General features: G+C 43.7%; 1 protein-coding gene across 4 annotated transcripts in view; it reads right to left on the bottom strand.

Moving 5' to 3' along the window:
• The window catches only part of TTC28 (tetratricopeptide repeat domain 28), a 109,624-nt gene that overhangs the window by 78,434 nt on the left and 11,188 nt on the right, over positions 1 to 20,002 (bottom strand). Inside the window, exon 1 of one of the 4 annotated variants that reach the window (XM_038152836.1) lies at positions 449 to 768. The exons of the other annotated variants lie outside the window; for them this stretch is intronic. Coding sequence (XP_038008764.1) covers positions 449 to 475 — 27 coding nt within the window. The 5' untranslated portion in view covers positions 476 to 768. Of the gene's footprint in view, positions 1 to 448; positions 769 to 20,002 lie in introns of those variants that run through there. 4 annotated transcript variants of the gene reach the window in all.

The raw sequence follows: 20,002 nt of genomic DNA, 5'->3' as shown, positions 1-20,002 counted from the left end.
ACAACATGCTACAGAAGGAGCCCTGCTGGTTCAAGCAGGCTTTCCCGAACGAAAAAAAAAAAAAAGCACACCAAAAAAAAACAAAACAAAAAACTAAAACGGAATAAAAAAAAAGAAAATAAAAAGTTTAATAGCCCACAGCTGCCAGGAGCAAAGGGTCACTGCCGCAGAGGGGCGGCACAGCCCACTCGGTTTGCTGGGCTTTCCCTTCAAAGAACATCCATAAAACGCGCTGCCAAGCGCCACGGAAAGCGTCCTGCGCCGCGGCCCCGCGCGGACACCGCGCACCGCCCAGCGCGGGGCCCGCGGCGGGCACCGGGAGCCGCGGCCGGGCCGGGGCGCGGCCCGAGCACCGCCCGCACCCCGCCCGCGGCGCGGAGCGGCGGCGGCAACTCCCGCGGGGCCGGGGCAGCGCGGAGGGAGCGGGGCAGACCCTCCCGGCACTCACCTTCTTCCGGGGCTGCCATTTCATCATATTTGTAGAGCGGGGACGTGCAGCATCAAGGTGGCGCTGGGGCGGCGGGCGCAGCGGGGCCGCAGCCCGCGGTCATGCTGCCCGGCCCCGCCACCAGGCCCGCGCCGCGTCCCGCGGGACGGCAGCCGGCCCGGCCGCGCGGGCCATGGGCGGGGGCTGTGCCCAGCCGGCGGCTCCGCCCGCACCGGTCACGCCCGGGGCCCGCGGGGCGCGGCCGCTCCCGGGCGCATCGCGGGCGGCGAGACCCGAACCAGGACACGGCCCCGGCCCGGCCCGCCCGGCGCGCGGCAGCTCAGGGGCGGCGCCCGCCCGGCCCCGCCCCCGCCGCGCGCCCGGCCCCGCCCCCGCCGCACGCGAGCCCGCGGCGGGCGCGGACGCACCGGGCCGGCAGGGGGCGCTGCGCGCGGGAGCGGCTCTTGCGCCCCCTGTCGGTGTCACCCGGCACGGGGACAGCCCGTGTGGCACCGGAACACGGGGACAGCCCCTGTGTCCGGCCACGAGTGTCCAAGGACGGGGACAGCCCCTGTGTCCGGGCACGGGGACAGCCCGTGTGGCACCGGAACACGGGGACAGCCCCTGTGTCCGGCCACGAGTGTCCAAGGACGGGGACAGCCCCTGTGTCCGGCCACGAGTGTCCAAGGACGGGGACAGCCCCTCTGTCCGGGCACGGGGACAGCCCGTGTGGCACCGGCACACGGGGACAGCGGCTGTGTCCGGCCAAGGGGACAGCCCGTGTGGCACCGGCACACGGGGACAGCCGCTGTGTCCGGGCACGGATGCCCAAGGACGGGCACAGCCGCTGTGTCGGGCACGGGGTGTCCAAGGACGGGCACAGCCCCTGTGTCCGGGCACGGGGTGCCCAAGGACGGGCACAGCCCCTGTGTCCGGGCACGGGGTGCCCAAGGACGGGCACAGCCGCTGTGTCCTGCGCACAGCCGTGCCCCGGGGCCGCAGCTGGCAGGGCTGTGCAGCTCCAGCTCTACCCCGCGCTTCACGCTCTTTTCTCGCGGAGCTGCCGCTGCCAGGGCTGGGGCTGCAGGTGAGGGCAGAGCTGGGCACTGTGGCCGTCTCCAAGGAGCCGGTTATTGCAAGATCACACAGCTTCAGCCCGAGCTCGGGGGCTGTTCTGAGGCTGTTCTAATAAATGAACATACACGCAGGAGGGTTACAAATCCTTAGGGCATGAACACAACACAGCTTAACTCTGAGCTTACATTATTGAAATGGTACAGAGGTGTAGTCTTCATTGCTGTGAGGAATGACCAACAATGGAGCATCTCGGAGGTAAACAATAAACTCAATGGCAAATGTAATATCAAAACACAGATCAAAAAATACTCACTGCCAGGTCCCTTGGAAATACAACAGTGGCTTCTTTCCATCACAGCTCCGCAGTCCCAAAGGACAGCATGCCTTGGGTCTCAGGGAGGTCGGAGCACTGACAGGGGTATTTCAGCTCTAGCCTTGATGCTCAGATGCCACTCCCTTCCACGGTGACACAAAGCTCAGACACCAGTCCCAAAGCTGCCTTCAGCAGGTCCCATCTTGTCCCTCCACCCTCAGACATGAGCTGCGTGTTCCATGGTTCCCACACCTTCCCCTGGATTACTGACAGTGCACATGGCAGCACAGAGATGCAAGTGAAAAATAAAGATTTGAAATGCAGCAGGGATGGAAAAGAACAGGTGTGGCCTGGAACAGGAACTCCTGCTGGTTTTACTCTCCAGAGCTAGCGTCTCACAGAGATCTGCCCTTCTATTACACCAACAGCAGAGCCACCGGGCCCTGAAACTCAGATTTCCATAAACTGAAAAACTGGTATTGACAATTCTGAAGAGTTCCGTACATCGCAGTTGGTGCCTGAGTCAAGAAAATAAGTGCTCAGCATCAGACAATGCCATTCTCCACGTGGCTGTCAGAAGGAAGCTTCATCAAATTCACCGACAGATTACAAAATGTGGTGTTTTGACAAAATCAACAGGAGGTTTTTGAAATTCTTCCCAAGTAAGGATAATTAAGTGGCAGCAATGCAGAAGCTGTTGTGAGAGACTGTAATGTTACAGTTAATGGCTTAAACATTGTTATGAAGGACGTTTTGCTCATTATGGCAACACTGCGTAAAGCAGCTGTGACCACCAAAGCCCACCCCTCCCTGCAGGTGACTCCTGACTGAAGCATAAGGGAACTTGAGATAAGACAAAGGTGACACCATTTCCAATCATCTCAGGTCCAGTGACAAGGAAATACATAAACAAACATATTTTATTCCTTTTACTACTTCAGAGTGAATAATGGGCATTATTTTGAACAGTTGGCAAAAAATTCTCCAGCAAAATGACAGCCTACACCAATACTTTTTTTTTTTTTTTTACTTTCCTTGATTTACTGGTGTTTTTAAAATTTGCATTGTAGATCTGATAGTCCAGTATATGGTCCTCCTTTCCTACACTCAGTGAACATCAGAAGCAAGCTGTGCATTATTAGACATAGCTAATAGCTCTCAATCTTACAACTCAATGGATAAAAAAACCTTTAAAAGTGTTTTCTTCAAATTATCTTCGGCAAGAACCTAGAATTGTCTCATTTACTATCACATTTCTTGCATGATCCTATATTTTCAATAAATTCTAAGTTGATATCTTTGTTACACCTTGAAATTCCCTTTGCTCAACCCAAGCGAGCATCACCCAGAAGCAATCACTCACTGCAGGGAGGAAAAGGTCCTGTTGGAGATGGCTTGTTGAGCAGTTTGCTAGTCAGGCTATCCAAGCAGAATGAGAATTCAGCTCATTGTGTCATTCTACCTAGGTAGCAGCTAAATTGGTCAGTGCAGGTCCATGAGGACCCAGAGTGACGACCTGTCTGGGCTGGCAGTGTGAGATGCCAGCACTTCAGTAACACCCGCACAGCCAGAGCACTGCAGACCAAGCTCCTAACAGCTGAGCCCCTTGGCAAATTCATGAAGGATAATGAAATCAAGTCCTTTTATTTCTGAATTTATTAAAGCAGCTTTCAATTCATTACAGTGATTCTGTGTCTGTCACTTTTCCCCCTCCAGCCAGAGTGCTGAAGGCAGACACAGCACCTCACAAGGGTTTACAGATGAGACTCTGCATGAGTGACTGAGCTACAGCAGCTGCTGAGCAAGTGTGGCCTGCAAAAGGGAAAAAGGAGTTGAGAAAATTCTACTCTGGGAGAAGGGAACTCCCTTCAAGTGCAGGAATTCTCTTAATTACCAGACCAAGTCTTGTGACAAAACTCCATCTCTTTCACACCCTTCAGGAAAGAAAGGGTCAACACTCCACCATTATCCATGGCATCCTTTGGTGTTTCAGATGAAAGCTCTACACTCCATGCCTTGGAGAAGGGAATATGAGGGGGATAACAGGGGGAAGAGAGGTGATAATCAGAGAGAGAGAGAACACAGCGCCCACGGTGCCCTGTTCCATCATCCTTCCTTTCACAGCACAGTGAGAGTCTCTGCTGGCACCTCAGTTGTGGTTCTTTTATATAAACATGGTGTGCTGTGAAATATCTGTGTGATAGTCCTATGGCAAAATGCACTTCAATGGACAGGAAACATATCCTAAACTTTAGCTGCATCTTACCAAGGAAGGTGTTTGCCTTCAGAACTGCTGAGACTCTGTTCTTGGCTTAGGAGGCTTCGGTTCTACCCTTACATGATCCTGAGCAGAAAACCATGTTTGGGACCTGCTTCTAATTATGACTTGCCCCTCCTTTTTTTCCATAGGAAGTACAATTACTGCTGCTATGGAGACAAGTGTAATTCAGGCAAGATGTGGGTCAAAGCAATACTTGGAAGGCAAAGATTCAGAGAAAAGCACCCTTTCTGCTATCTGTCCTCTCCTGGAGAAGGGTCTTCCCTTGTCAACTTCCATCACCATCTGCTGTCCCAGGCAGGGTAGAGCCAAATAAATCCCCTGCAACTAACACCTGAAAGTTCTCACCAGGAGAGCTGCTTTTCCTCCCTTGCCCCCCTTTCCCACACCTCACCCAGTGACTCCAGCCATTCACAGGATCTGCCAGTACTCACATCTTCAGTGTCTCTGTGGGCATAACAGCCTCAAATAAGCTCTTACTAGCCCCAAATGGGAGACTTACATTAATTTAGTGGAGAAACTAACTTAAATTGTTTTCAATGTATACTTACAATGTTATCAGGTTCCTGAGCCAAAACACTGCTTTTATTCCCCAAGATAGTCCCTCTGCCTGCTCCTCAGAGTACACCTTAAACACATTCCTATGAATTCCTTCCAAAAAACCCAGTTGCAAGCTGTATTATCTTACATGCAGACAGTAGTGAGACTGAAAACAATCTTTCCCTTCCTGGTATGATGCTGCTTGGACTAAAGGCCTGAGATGATCATTTGCTGGAAGAAGCAATTGATTCAAAGGAAATGTGTTGAAAATTCTGTGTCTGAATATGAAACAACATCAAGCAGGATAGAAGATGGCTGTGGTACCTTTAAGGACACTCTTGCACTGAGGAAATTGATCCATCAATACACCAGAGGAACCAACAAGCTCCCAAAGCCCAGCAGCAAATTAAATGTGAAACCTTTCAATTATGGTTTACAATCACATCCCCACTTAGACACTTCTCCTAAAGAGGTGGACTTCAGATACACCTGACAATGACATGAAGAAACTGAAAAATAAAATAAATTAAAGCCAAACGTATTGCTTTAACAATTAGCTCATCTGGAGCTCACAGGTGAGCAGGGAGGGAGTTTGAGTTTGGTGACATACTCTGCACATTAAATTTGTCCTGTTTTCCGGATACAGAACATACCCTCTAAATCTGAAGAAATCACAGGAACATATGCAAAGTTTTAATAAAAATTCTTTTTTAGCTTTGTCTGAAAGGGCTACACAATACAACTATTGTATTGTAAAGGATCTGTTTTGTCTATTCTAAATTTCTCCTCCACACAATGGAAATGTAAGCATGTTACCCAAGCTATCCTACTCCTGAGCCCTGAGACACTCAGCAAAAGATCCTGTAACTGTCAGAAACAGCCCTTAAAACTCTCTAAGGACTCTTCTCTTACTGATTTAGAATGATAGGCAGTTCACCTGCTGAACTTTCTTGTAAAATGTGTACCAGGAATTTTGTTTGTGTCTGTTCACATTTTCAGTCAGGACTGTATGAATAAGAGATGTGACACAATTTATCCACATGCAGCACCAGATCTTCCCAAAGCACAGCACGCTGTATCTCACAGCTGCCCTTTTCACTGCTGCAGCAGCAAGAAAGCAGAGGAAAGAAATAAACTGAACTCCTCTACAATGACAAAGTGTCTACAGACAGCCAAGGAACCCTCAAAGCCAGAATCAGATAAATCTTCTTCAGAAAGATGGATGTTCAAAGAGCGATTCCTTCTACAGTTAATCTTGTCGCTGTCATGTCAGAGATAACCATTTCAAAAGTGGGAAACGAGGTGTGTAAAACCCTACAGCATCACTGAAATCATGGCAGCAGGGACAGTTTGGCCTCTCTGAGGAGTCACACCTAAGATCCTCAGAATAGAAGAGTTCCTGTTGGGAGGGACCTTAAACAATCATCCAGGGCAGTTTGCTGAGGAGAAGCATCTCCAGCTCAGCACTGCAATGAAGGTTTCTGATGCAGTTTTAATTAGCTTCACTACTTCAAACAGTAAAATTAGGAGAGCTCACCAAAAAAGGAACTTGAGACCCTGTCAGTGACCAAGGCAGCCCCAGTTAGCTTTGTCCTACAGCAGTGAAGCCAGCACAAGGCTCAGTCAGAACCTGACTTCAATGGCATTTTGCTGCATAAAGTTCTGAGAGCATTTAAGAATAACCAGGACAGCTGTTGGCTCCAGCCTAAAAATGCAGAACACATCTGTTTAATTTACCTTCATGTGCTCAAACATCCAGCACTGAAAAAGCAGAAGGCTTAAAGAGGTACTAAAATTTTTCTCTATGGAGAAACAGAAGGAGACAACCTTGCAGCAGTTTCCATTCATGCCTGACAGGAAAGGCGAGGGGTGGACTATTTGCAACAACGAAAAATAAAAAAATATTCAATCTGTACCTACATAAAAGTGTTTACTGATGATAAGAGATTGGATTCAAATACTTTTCTGAAGGTTATGTAAATGGAAGTTAATTACTAGATATTAGATTACTCCATAATCTACTTTTGCAATTAGCATCTTTTCTTACTGAAGTTTTATTAAAAAAAGTGACCCTACAGCAGACCCAAAAGCACAAACCCAGTCTTGAAGAGTCACCTGTACTCATTTCACCTTTCTTTTTATCCAGCACAGATTCTTCTATTTTAAAAAGGGAGATTATCAGCAGATACCTCAGAAACAGAGGCTTTTTGCACAGGCACAGGGCAATCAGGAAAAAATAACATTATCTGCTTTCCTGGAATGTCTCTGCTGATGTGTCTGGACCCCTTGGAACAAGGACTCTGGTGTCACCCACTGACCCCGAAGCCCAGGCCCCACCATGCAGCACAGAAAACACAATTAGAGCTGAAATGTAATTAAGTAATTATAGCTGGAAAAAAGATTGTGGTCAGTACCTTTAAACTGATACACAGTGGCTTTGACAGCAGGTTCTGAATGTGGGTCAGAAATACTAAAAAAAAAAAAAACAAACAAGTGTGGGAAGGAATTACCTGAATGAAATAAGCAAAAATAAGAAAGGGAAAGAATTATCCAAAAACTTTTCAGGTCTAGGAGAAATGGAAAAGACTCAACAGATCCTGAATTACACTGCTACACACGATGCCTCCTTTATATGCTGCATGTACAAGCAATGACAGACAAAAGAGAGACAAATTGGTTTGATATATTCTCTCTGCCTGGGCACAGACTTTCACTGTTCAACACAGCATCGTAGCAGGCTGCCAGAAATGCAGTGATTGTCAGGTTTTCCCATTGCTACCCAACCACCATTCTATAAACATCAGAGTTTAGGTAAAATGCTGCCAATAAGCTCATATTTACACTTCAGAGAAGTGTGCTGTTATTCTTCTCCTTCTAATTAAGCTGTATAAAGGCTTAGGCCTAATTACCATGACTTTAATGTCCTAAAACTGAAACAGTTTTGCAATGGTTTATTCCAAATAATTCCAGGCTCAATAAAAACAGTTCGAAAAGAAAAGAAAAGAAAAGAAAAGAAAAGAAAAGAAAAGAAAAGAAAAGAAAAGAAAAGAAAAGAAAAGAAAAGAAAAGAAAAGAAAAGAAAAGAAAAGAAAAGAAAAAGAGTTCTTGTTGCTAGCCTCAACTGAGGTGCTACAGGAACCCCATATCAGACAGACAAGTTGGTCCCTAATCTAACAGCCTGGCCTATTAAATCTGATTTTTCCTGCTGGGTGTCCTGATCATTCAAAGAGAACAGACAAAATCTGGGAACATACCTCTTGTGGATCCATCTTCTACAACATGAAGAAGACAGCAAATGGTGCATCTTGTTTATGAGGAAGAAAACTCCTTTCTGATGCCACTTTTAGAAGTTTATGCCTTGAAGTCTGGGAGCAGTTACCACGCCTATCCAAGCACAGGGACACTTACAGGGCTGTGCCCTTCCTTACTAACACAGCACAGAACACAATTTGCCTCCTGAGTTTTCCAGGTGGAGAATCACCATGGCTTGCTGAGGACAGGGTCTCACTGCCAGCACGGGGCATCCCAGAGAGGAGGAACCACATCCCTGCTGTGGTACAGTCTCTGAGCTCAGCAGAACAATTTCTACTCAACAAGTGTACAATATGAACCTTCTGGCAACTCACAGATCTCACATTCCTCTGAGAGGAACCATCAGAGTACCCTTAAGCAGATCCCTCAGAATGGCACAGCTCCAAAGATTCCAGAGTGGCAATTTACCTGTGTGACCACTACAGGAGGCTTCTTTGTAGCCTTGTACACAGACCAGCCAGATTATAATACTATTAGCTAGCACTGATCCTTTTAGCAGGAAAAATCATCAGTAAACATAAAAAAAAATGTATAAACCAGAAAAAAATCTCTCAAGCTTGAAATGTTCCATTTGGATAAAGAATTCCTGACTTTCTGTAGGCGTTCTCCTGTTGCTGCCTTCCAGCATCTCCCCTCCTCCCTTTAATTAGAGCCTGGGCAAAAGGAGGGAGAAGCAAAGCTCTGTTTAACTCTCTGTACACCAATGACCGGATAACACATTCTGTACTGAATAAAAATATTTTTAGCTGACCTCAAAATCCAGAGGGGAAAAATCTAGGAAAAAACCCTGTATTTTCACCCTGAAATACAGAAAAGCTTAAACCCACCTTTGGCTTTATTGCATGTGAAGCACTGTTGGGTAAGAGATTCAAATAATTCCTGGAGGCCAGTTAATCTGCAGAGAGAGCTGTGCATCAGTAAAGAGAGCAATGTCTGGCACCAGAGCCTCTGCTGGAATGTGGAACCATCCTTAATAGGAAGTACAAGTGAAAATTGGAGTCAATAGATTCCTTTGATTCTCCTCTGCTGCAAGTAACTCCTGTGAAGAAGCCCTCAGTGTGTTTTTTGGATGAAACAGGAATTTCTCCGAGCTCATCTCAGAAAAACACTGGGAAAGGCATTCTACACGGGCTGCTCCCAAGAGCAGAACTTGGGCTCCAGGACTGAGAAACCCCATGGAGCATATTTGTACTCTGCACAGAGCGTGGCTGAGCCCAGGCTCAGCACAGGACATTTCTCAGCATCTTTACAAAGCTGCTTTTTCCATTTTTCAGAGCGCACATCTGGCAGCGCCGCGGCGCGAACAGCAGTCCCTGGCTCTCCGTGCATGTGTTCTGCATCCCATGACATCATGCACTCCTCAGCCTGCCAAAGAGCAGCCTCTGCTCTACAGACCACCAAAACAGAGCCCCAGCATCCCTGTGGGGAACAGGGCTAACTTCCAGCCCCAAAAGCTTTCCTCTTGCAAAATCTTGTTCAGTGTTTCATCTGTTGTGCTGCACTCTCTCCCACTCACATCCATTACTCAAAAGCAGTTTTCAAATCATTCCTAAATTGCTTCTATTCTATCCTGCCTGTAAAGATCTTTTCTTTGCACAAGGCTGTAACTACTCAGTTACTTCTCAGCAGAACAACCCTTTTCCCTTTTATTCACAGTGGGTTTTTAACTCTTTAACAACCCCAAAACTTGGAAATCTGTATTTCCCAAGGAAACCTACATTTGTTTTTCTTTGCTATGGGTAATAGTAGGTGGCACTGTACAGATTGATTGTTCTCTGGAGATGGGATTAATGGCCCATCTTGTGTCATACTCATTACTTAACACTGCCTCAGCAGCACAGAAGCTCTCTGGCACACTTAAGAAAATAGGTTCTACATTGTAGGGCAAATCAGAAGAAAAATAATTCCATTACATGAAAAATGTTCATGTTCAAAATCTTTCAAAACCATTTAAAGAAAGGCAGACAAATGCCAAGACCAAAGATCCATGACTTACACACTTATTGGTGGAGAGACCTGGAGCCAAGAACTGCTGCACGATCAGACCCTGGAATTTACCAAAACTGGCTCTCTGCTCCAACTCCTGTTATCAATCCCAAACTAATCAGCCAGAAGGAAATAGACATACAGATACTGCAACTTGGTCATGAAGTCACAATGTGAGATAAGGCTGCAAGATTTGCCTGCAATAATTGCACTAACAGAGGTGAAAAGCAATGTTTCCAATGCCTGATTCCTCTTAAATAGGGCTTAATTGTCAAAGGGGGGGAGAGAAATTGCAACGGATTGATATTTCAAAATGACAAATTTCAGTTTTCTTCTCATGCAAAGCAGTCTCGTGCAAAAGAGCCAACTCAATCATCAGTCAAGGGTCACTCAGAGGTTATCCACATAAACAGGACACAGCAGAAGCCAGGTCTGTCACAAATTACCAGGCACATTGGCTCGAGGCAGCAGCAGCCCATAAATCCATTTCTCCCAAGACAGTACTTGCATTTCTAGATACAGTGATTCCACTGACATCTCCTTTGCTTGCCACCAGAGCATTTCCAGATATCAGTCTAATGTTCCAGAACAGAAAAATGAGGGCACTTGAATGATTTCAAGTCACTGCACTCCCAAATGAAAAAGCAATTTTTTCCTACTGCCTGCCCCTGACTGAAGGTTCTCAAATCCAACTGCTGTGTTTGGCATCAGGTAATTGCACTCAGTAATTGTGGCTACTGCCACTCACTTCAGAGCACTCTTGGAAAGGTCACCCAGTTAACACCCTTGAATTTCTTTTCATCCAGTATTATAATTAAAAAATAATTATTATTTTAGTATTTTTCCAGTGATGACTAGTGTTTAAACTAAGTAATTTGCCTTATATTAACAAAGATGAAAACGTGCTATATACACATAACTATGCAGTGTTTCTCACACTGAAATGTATGTTTTGTTTATTCTACCTCTTCCCCTGAAAAAAATCTCAGATTAATTAATTGCCACATGTGATACTCCAGGGATAATGTATTTTCCTTTTTACTTTTGGTAGGGAAATACGTGACTTAAAGAGAATCCCAACTGCAGATAAAGTAAAAGACCTCAGAAATACCAGATTTAAAAAACACTGAAAGAAGGAAGAGGCAATCTGGCACTCCTGCTCTGACTGTTACAGGATGGTTTGTTTTGACTTGGAGAGCCCTGAATATTTCTGGTCCTTCCTCACTTGTAACAGCAATACAAGGAAACTCATGTTCCTGAATTTCAGTTCTGCGTCTGTTTTCATGGCAAGTTATTCCTGACAGAGTCTTTATAGAAGCTTTAAAGAGAAGTTATCCTGTGATCATAAAGATGGAGCCCTAATGAGTTTCATTAGAATGCAGTGCATCAGCCCTAGATTGAGACATGATTAATTACCCTCTTGGAATGGCTACAGCAAAACAGAGTAGGCTATCAAGGCTGTCCTCTAATAGCTGTGTCCACCCACCTTCTCCACCTGCCTGAAGAGGTGCTCTCCTTTCCTGTCACCACTGTGACAGCTGTGGGTGCTGCCAGTGCCAGCTCAATAGATGATAATCTTAATTCATCATCTTCTCTATTAGCAATTACCCTTGCTCATTTCAACATCAAGGTCAGTCTTATTTAGCATATTTATCTTTCAGAAAAGTGTCAGTCTTCTAAGCATGAGTTTTTCAGCCTCAACTACTATTTAGTTATGTAAAAACAGGAATCTTCTTATTTCGTAGCTAAGCTTATAATCATGTCCAATCAAACTAACTCAAAAATTATATCAATTAATCCTTTGAAATGCATCAGCCAGTTCCCCAGTTCACCCAGTTACAGCAGTACCAAAAAACTAGAGCTGAAAATGCATTTACATGATTTTTACTTTTTAGAACATCTTGAAAAGAGATTTGACCGCAAAGATAACTGAAACCTATTTGGAAAGCAGACTGCATGTAAACCTACAGCTGTTTAAAGTTTATTGCCTTTATTATAAAGGCATTATCTTGAAAGCTGTCATTTTCTGTAGCTCTGAGATGCCCCCAATGAGAGTTTAGCCATGAAATATTAGGCATCTGAACACACTGTTCACCTGCTCCTCAAACATTACAACCACCAAACTGCATGAAGGATCTCAGCACATGTCCCAGTCAGGCACCAAAATTAAATTTTTTCAGTTATAAAATCTCCTCCACATCTTGTTGTTCCATAGCTTGTTCCAAAAACTGTTCACCTCCTAGAGATGCACATTTGCTTTAAAAACATTTAGACGTGATGGTCTTCAAAGGTCCCATCCCACCCAAGCCATTTCATGTGAATTCTATGTTACAATAAGCACAGAATATGGCCTTGAAGCTCCCAAAGGATTGAATCTTGCATTGGTACAACCAACAGAAATTTCACAGCAGTCTTCCAAGGGTGTGCACTCTAGAATGTGCCTGTGACACGAGGCAGAGGCCTCCTCAGTGACCTCACTGTGTGTGGCACAGGCACTGCTGGGATGCAACTGCGCTCACACGTTCTGCTATTTCTCATATCAGCACCTTCATGCCACTCAAGAATCTTGGCTCTGAGGGTGCTGAGGCCCTGGCACAGGTTGCCCAGAAAAGCTGTGGCTGCTCCATCCCTGGAAGTGTCCAAAGCCAAGTTGGATGGGGCTTGGAGCAACCTGGGACAGTGGAAGGTGTCCCTGCCCATGGCAGGGGGTTGGAACAAGCTGGCTTTAAGTTCCCCTCCAACCCAAACCATCCTGTGATTCTCAGAAAAGTTCTACTAAACCCTACTATGTCTCTCAGCAGCTGCCAAAAAGCTGCAAGCCATACCAGCCCCATTTCAGTTCTTCCATTTGTAACACTTCTAATGAGCAGATGGTTAATTTTTGTGAGCAGGGAATAAAAAACAAAACAACTTTTGTTAGTGCAAGTGTCTCAGGGTCCTTTAGGTTATAAAAACCAGTTGTTCTGGATATCTGCTTAAATTTTTGACTGTAAATTTAGCCTTCTCTATATCACTAGACAAATATTCATATCCTCCATTTGTTTTCAGGTAAAATAAAAACTTGCCAGACATTGTTCAAGGCTTTTCAGCTATTTAGAAGTTGGGAAATACTTCAAGAGTAAAAAAAAATTATTGTGCTTGTTTCCTGTCTATTTCCAGCAATAAAATTTTTTGTACCTCTAGATCACAAACAGTATGTGTTTCTCCACCTTTATCACTGCCACCTCACTAAAAATCAGCAGATGAAGTTCCCACACAACTGTGAGTACCTGACCTTCAGAGCCAATTCCTCAAATACAATCTCAGGCTGAACCTGAAAACTACACAATATTGAAAGTGTGAATATTTGAACAATGCTACAGCTCACTTCAGAGGCCAAGGGACTGGGGCAACCCCAAAGAAAAGAAAATAACTAGGTAACAAGCTTTCTTTATGTTGTACTGAGAGAATTTTTGGGGGTTGTAGCATTATAGAGATTCACAGAGATATCTAAAGTAAGATGTAAACACTACCTTCTTTACCATGGTAGAAAGTAAAAAATTCAGTTAAATGTACACACAAGCCCTTCAGAGGCCTCAGCATTTGAAAGATCAGTGTGCTCACTGCATTTACCTTCCTGGCAAAACTGTCTTCTACTCAGATTCACAGAATGGAGACTTGTAGATCTGCTACATTCAAGCTGCTCCTTTTTGTTCTACAGTGTGATTTTACGAAACATGAATTCACAGAAGCTGCAGTAAATTTTTAATTAGTGAAATACAGATGGTTATTTTCATACAAATTTTAAATTTTCCTGTTTTTATGAAGCACCAACCAAACCCAACACAATGTGCACCCTATTTACAAATGCATAAAAATATTTATTGTTCCAGACATGATTTATCACTGTACTTAACAGTACTGAGCACTCTAAACTAACAAACAATAAAAATTACATTTCTATGATTTTTTTTTTGTTTAATATAAACAAAATTTAAGAAAAATAAAATATAAACCCAATTTTAAATATAAACAATTTTGTGTGGGGACACAGAAGAAAAAAGAACAAAAGCATTAGTATTTGGGAGGAGAAATTGTGTGAGAGCACAAGAGACAATGGATGTGTCTGAGCCAGGAGTGAGTTGCTGGTTTGGATCATTAACTGAGAGCTCGATGCTCGCTGCTGCTCCCTCTGCAGACTCCAGGATCAGTGTCCTCACCCAGTGCAGAGTGTGAGATCAAGCAGAACAAATGTGGGAGGGCACAAAATCATACAGGCAACTGATTTTCTTTTTATTCATTGGAACACTAATTTAGGCTCTTTAGAAAGCTACATTTACTACACACACTCCTCTTATCCACGCTCCTTTTCTGCTGCATTCCCTATTCTGCTACAGTTTCCAAAGCCTCAGTCACTGTACCTTGCAATACCAAACACTTCCATCTGAGTTAAGTGCACACATTTTCTGCTTTAAGCCTAGGAGGGCTCAGTGCTGTAGCTGTCCTTTCCCAAACAGTCACAAAAGCCATTATTTCTCAGCACACTTTCAGAGTGCAACCAAATCCAAGAAGCTGACATTTTTTATTTAGTACCCATGGGCTATAACCATGAAAAATTTACTCCCTGAAATACAGTTGCATGCATTTCCCATCCACCCTACTCATGATAAAAAGTAATTTCCTTGCACAGCCTGGTAACAATGGCAACTGAATGAGATGTATCACCATAAAATAAACATGAGCACATTGCACATCTGAATTCTCCAGAGTGAGACTACTACTCTGTGCTCCCAGAGAACATTTAAATGAATAAGAGGCCTTGAAGCTTGACATGTATCTCTAAAGGCATGGGAGAGGATCAGGGCAACTGTCATTAAAATTAATCACTATTAGTGATCACAAACCTCCAGTAACACTGCAGCTCACTGCAGGAGAGCTATCAGGGCCAAAACAAGATGTCTAAGCAATGAAAACCAAGAGCTGATCAAGAACTTAGAGCAATTCCTGTGTGATAACTGAGGGGGGCTAAAGGTTACACAACAACAAAATCTGATATTAGATTGTTTTCCAGTTCCTATTCATCTGGTAAAGGAAAAGCAAAGGAGAGCCATTATTTTGTATTTTGGACCAATTAAGAACGAATTACAGCGCAAGAAAAAATAAACAGAAAATAAAAATTAAAAAAATATGTCTAGAATTCCTGTCCTGAGTTATTGCAAAAGTCCAACAGAGTGAGGCAGGACCCAACCATGCTCTGCCCAACTCATGGGGGAGCTGTCCAGCAAACACAGAACTGAATGTTACCAGGGTTAAAACCCCCTTTCACCAGCTTTTTCACACCTTCAGAAAAATTATGAAACTGAATTCCACTAGATGTTATGGCTTCACAGGAGAAATGGGCTCAGAAATTCAGTTCTTGAGAAGCCCATGAGTGATAATGAAGATACAACAGCTCAAATGTGACCTCCAGGACAGAAAGCCCCAAAATCTCTGACAGCTGCCTGACATCTTTGCCAGGAAAACCAACCCCACAATTCCTGTTTCCTTAAACATCTCCTACCCACCAGGGCTTAAACACCACCATGAGGCCCTTCAGTCTCAGCACAGAGTTCTCATGGAAGAGCCAACACCTCCTGTCAGAGGGGAACAGAGCTCTCAAAGAGGCAGAAGAAGGCTCTGTGTGATTCTGTGACACATGGATCACAGAGCTTGTGAGGATGTGGGTTTACAAAATCACCTTTAATTACATAAATCAGTAATTATTTGTTTATTTTGTATAATTCCCAATCCCCTTTCTAAGCCTTGCACTGCTTTTTGTGTTTTATTCGTGAAGGACAGAAGCCTGCAAGCAGATAGCCACAAGGGGTAAAATACTGGGCAAAAATTAAACCTCTTTTTTCGCCCTGAAAAATGTTGGAAAATTATGCCTGAACTACCCATTAATGCAGTGTTTCAAGAAAGTTTCTTTCCACTTCCCATATGAGACAAGCCTCTATTACCAAATGTTTCATCTAAGTACATTCTCCCTTTGTTAGCATCCAGAATATCTAGGGCTTGGTATACATCTTTGAAGAAGTTCATTAAAAATGAATCATAAAACCATGAATTTAACACTTGTCTAAATAAAAAATAAGTTTTCCATTAGGGGAAGTGAGCACTGTATTAGTTCTAACACATGAAAAACTAAAGGAATAGCTTTCAGTTGCAGACCTATCAAGCACATGGAATAGAATTTTGACCCTGACTAACAAAAGCCATCACATACACTGCCTGAGGAGAACAGTCTCAAATACTGGACACTAGGAAAAATGCCTTTATTTAATTTTTTATATACATCAATATTCATATGATAATATGAATATATTTTTTTTTTCCTATTAGCTGGTTCCTCCACTGTTTTAGAATGAAAAAAGCAGTACAGGAATTTGCATACCACTGCCAACTTCTGGTAAAGTCATCAGAAATTACAAAAATAACTGCACTGAAGAGCATAAAAAATTGTGTATATGACAGACTTCTAAGAACTTCTAGAGAAATTCAGTTATTTGACTTCCAGGACAGAAACTTGACATTCCTGAGTGAAGGGAAGAGTTCAAAACTAACATAAATCCAGAAAATAAAATTGAAACTAGAGTGCCCATTCACTACATGATAGGAACTACAATATTGTTCAACCTTTCTTTTAAATTTCAGGGGCAAATTCTCTGTCAGTGGATAATAGCTGATAAATAGCAGTGGATAATAGCTGGTAAATAGCAATTATTTCTGTTGTTCCACGTAACACAAGGGGCTTTATAATTTCCTCTTTGGAGCAAAGGAGAAATCATGCACAAAGATGCTTGTGGCAAAAGGGAAATGTCACCTGCTTTGTGCAGCAGTTCAGACCTCAGTGCCCTCAGACACAAATGGAGCAGTGACTCAGAGAACAACAGGTTATAGAAATAAAAATAATTGCCACCAGCCTCTTCCCTGTTTGCATTAGTTTGAACTGTCATCATGCTCTTGTCTCAGAAAATGCCTGTGCTTAATGCAGCAATTATCCCTGTGCTGCATCTCCTACTCGTACATGATCACAGCCACTTCACATCTCACTTGGCTACAGGGAGTGAGATGGAATGACCTGAACCAACCCCTGCTGGCACTATAAGGCCAGGAAGATGGAATGTTAAGCCCTGGATGTATTTTCAGCTGTCAGGGAGCTCTCAGCAAGGCCCCTGCTAATTGGTTGGGTTTTCATGCCCTTGGCAGAGCGTAGCACACTGTGTAAATGGTATCCTTGAGTGCTTCCTACTGACTTGCTAGTCAAGGCAATTTCCTGCTTTCTCCATTTTTAGTGTTTTCTCTTGTCTACTTGCTCTCTCAATTTAATTTAATTTCCTCAGAGACTGGTTGAGATTACAGTTCTGTGATGAGGATCCAGTGATGTCCAGAAAGGCCATGATGCATCAGGCCTGCATACCCAAAGAAGAAATGCAGGTTTATTAAGAGCATTCTTGCCTATCACAGAGAAACCAGGTACAGCATCCTTGAATCCACACAAACCCCCTCCTGTTCTTTATTGTCACTCAGCCATCAATGGGCAGCTCTCAAAGGAGAGGAGGGTTTGATGCACTCCTTATTATCCACAACATCTTAGGCAGTCTCAAATTCTAGTCCCGGGCCAACCAGAACTACAGCATAAATTCAGAGAGCTGGGGCAAACCCAGGATGGCAAACCCTAAGAAAAACAGGACTATTTGCTGCAGAACAAAACCAAAATCATCTGAGACATGCTTGTTGGTGATTTGATTAATCAAAGCACCAAATAATGTAATTGCAGCAAAAAGAAAAATAGATGGGGATAAGGGGCACAAAGACAGTAGGATAACAAAATTAGAGTAAGCAATTAAAATGCAAAGAAACCCAAATGTGTACAGATAAAGTGAGTGTTAAGCAAAGCATTTCAGAAAGCACAGCTCAGAACAGCTGCTCTCCTTCCACTGCTGAGCATCAGTGACACTGCAGCCTCAGGAGCCAGATCTGCCAGCACTGCCCTGCCAGCCACTCCTGCCTGATGTCAGACAAACACAGTGGGCAGCAGGAACAGCACCGACTGTGGAAAGAAATTAACGAAATTCCACTTAAAAGTATCTAAAAAAATGTGAATTTCTGCAGAGCTGAAAAGAGATCCCAGGCCCGGCTGAACGCCTGAGCACAGAGCGCCCTCTCATGTGCTGCACTCATTTCTCCACACATCCCTCCAACCCTCCACAATTCCACAAGTTCACAATGAGGCACCACTACGGTCATATTAGCAAAGGAATTAATCTCCAAGATGAGAAAACTCAATCCTTGTATGCTGAGTAAAAACAAGGAATAGAGATCTCATTCTGAAGAATAACAAAATCAAAGGAACAAACCACTGAAGAACCAAAAACTGAGCAGAAAAATCATCTGGCAGTTAACTCCTCAAGGTTTGGGTGGGTGAGAAAAAGAGGTAACAACACATACCGAGGTTCTAGTCTGAAACTATGGGGTACAAAACCCAGTATTGTGTAAATAAATGAAGGCAGTCCAAATGTCTTAAAATGCTATCAGTGGTAATGTGCCTGAATCTCAAGGAGCAGGCAACAAGACACTTTTTCTTAAATATCACCCTTGCAGATCAATCCTCATTCTGCATTTCAGAATTACTTCTGCATTTGTGTTTTGGATATTCAGATATACGAGGAATAAAAACCACTGAACCATTCCTGCACAGTAATATAACTAGTTGCAGTGGCAAGAGAACTGTGGGGTAAAAAACTACCACCTTCCAGGAGAGAAACTTCAATTACAGCATTTAGACTAAGTAGAATAACTGCAGTTAATTCCATAAAAGAAAATTTTAAATCTATTCCATATACAAAAGGGTTCCAGAAGACAAAGGAGGGAATAATGAAACCCCACAGTAAGTGCTTGGAAAATTTGTGTTGATTTGTTACATGCTGAGACTCAAGTACCTCTACAAGCTTTTCCAATTCTAAGGCAATAAGCTGATTTCTTAGAAAGGAGCCATTTTTCTTGTGTACTTGTCTAAGACAGACAACCATTACATGTGAAATACTTTCCTTTTTTAAGGATGACATAACTATGGTGTCAGCAGTCCATGGTGTCCCTGTGCCCCACTCTCATGTTGCACTGCTACTGCTCTGTAATTTTAGGAATTTAGGAAAAGGAGAACCTACACAACTTATCTGCACAGCAGTTTTCCCCCAGCAATGCCACCACCATCTCTTCTGGTGCAGAGAATACTTCTCCAATCAACTTGACTATTGGGAAAAATAACTCCATAAAGCCGTCAAAATACTACATGATGCTCATTATTTAAATATCTAAATGGAAAAAAAAAAAAGATGGGGGGGAAGGAGCAGAAAACTTTTAGGTGAGGGTGGTCAAACAGAGGAATATGTTGCACAAAGAGGCTGTGGAGGCTCCACCCTTGGAGATTTTCAAAACCTAACCAGACAATGTCATGGACAACCTGCCCCAGCTGACCCTGCATTCATCTCCAAGGGTCCCAGCCAACTTCAGCTATGCTGTGGTTTTGCAACACAAAAAGACAGAAAGAAATGCACAAATCTCATGATAACGTAACACAAGTTCTAGTAAAGTGAAAAAAGACTGTTAAATGGTTTTATGTATGTCTGAAAAATTGGAATGCAACTTTCTGCAAATTAAAGACAGACTGTAAGCTGAAGGACAGGAATGGAAAGTTCCTTGCTCATCAAATTAAAAACAAGAGGTCTATTCATGAAAAAAAAGTTATGTGGTCAAGTCACATTCTTTGCTCAAAAGTTTTACATGAGGATGGGCACTCTGCTTGCCACTCAGTGAGAAACTGAGGTTGTCAGGGATTGCTAGAGCATGAGAAGGTTTGTTTATAAAGATGGGCAGGCAGTCAGGAGAAGTGCAAGTGGACATGCAAGTGTCCCTTCTTCTTGTAAAAGTCCTGGTCAAATGACTGACAGCTGGAGACACTTAAAAAATACCAGTGCAAGGTTTCTGCTAAATTCCCCTACAGTGAGATGACAACACCTAAACCCCTCTTGCACTGCAAACACCCAAAGGC

The sequence above is a fragment of the Motacilla alba genome, chromosome 15, assembly GCF_015832195.1.
Source record: "Motacilla alba alba isolate MOTALB_02 chromosome 15, Motacilla_alba_V1.0_pri, whole genome shotgun sequence".
Taxonomy (NCBI): domain Eukaryota; kingdom Metazoa; phylum Chordata; class Aves; order Passeriformes; family Motacillidae; genus Motacilla; species Motacilla alba.
This window is presented reverse-complemented; position numbering and strand designations above follow the sequence as displayed.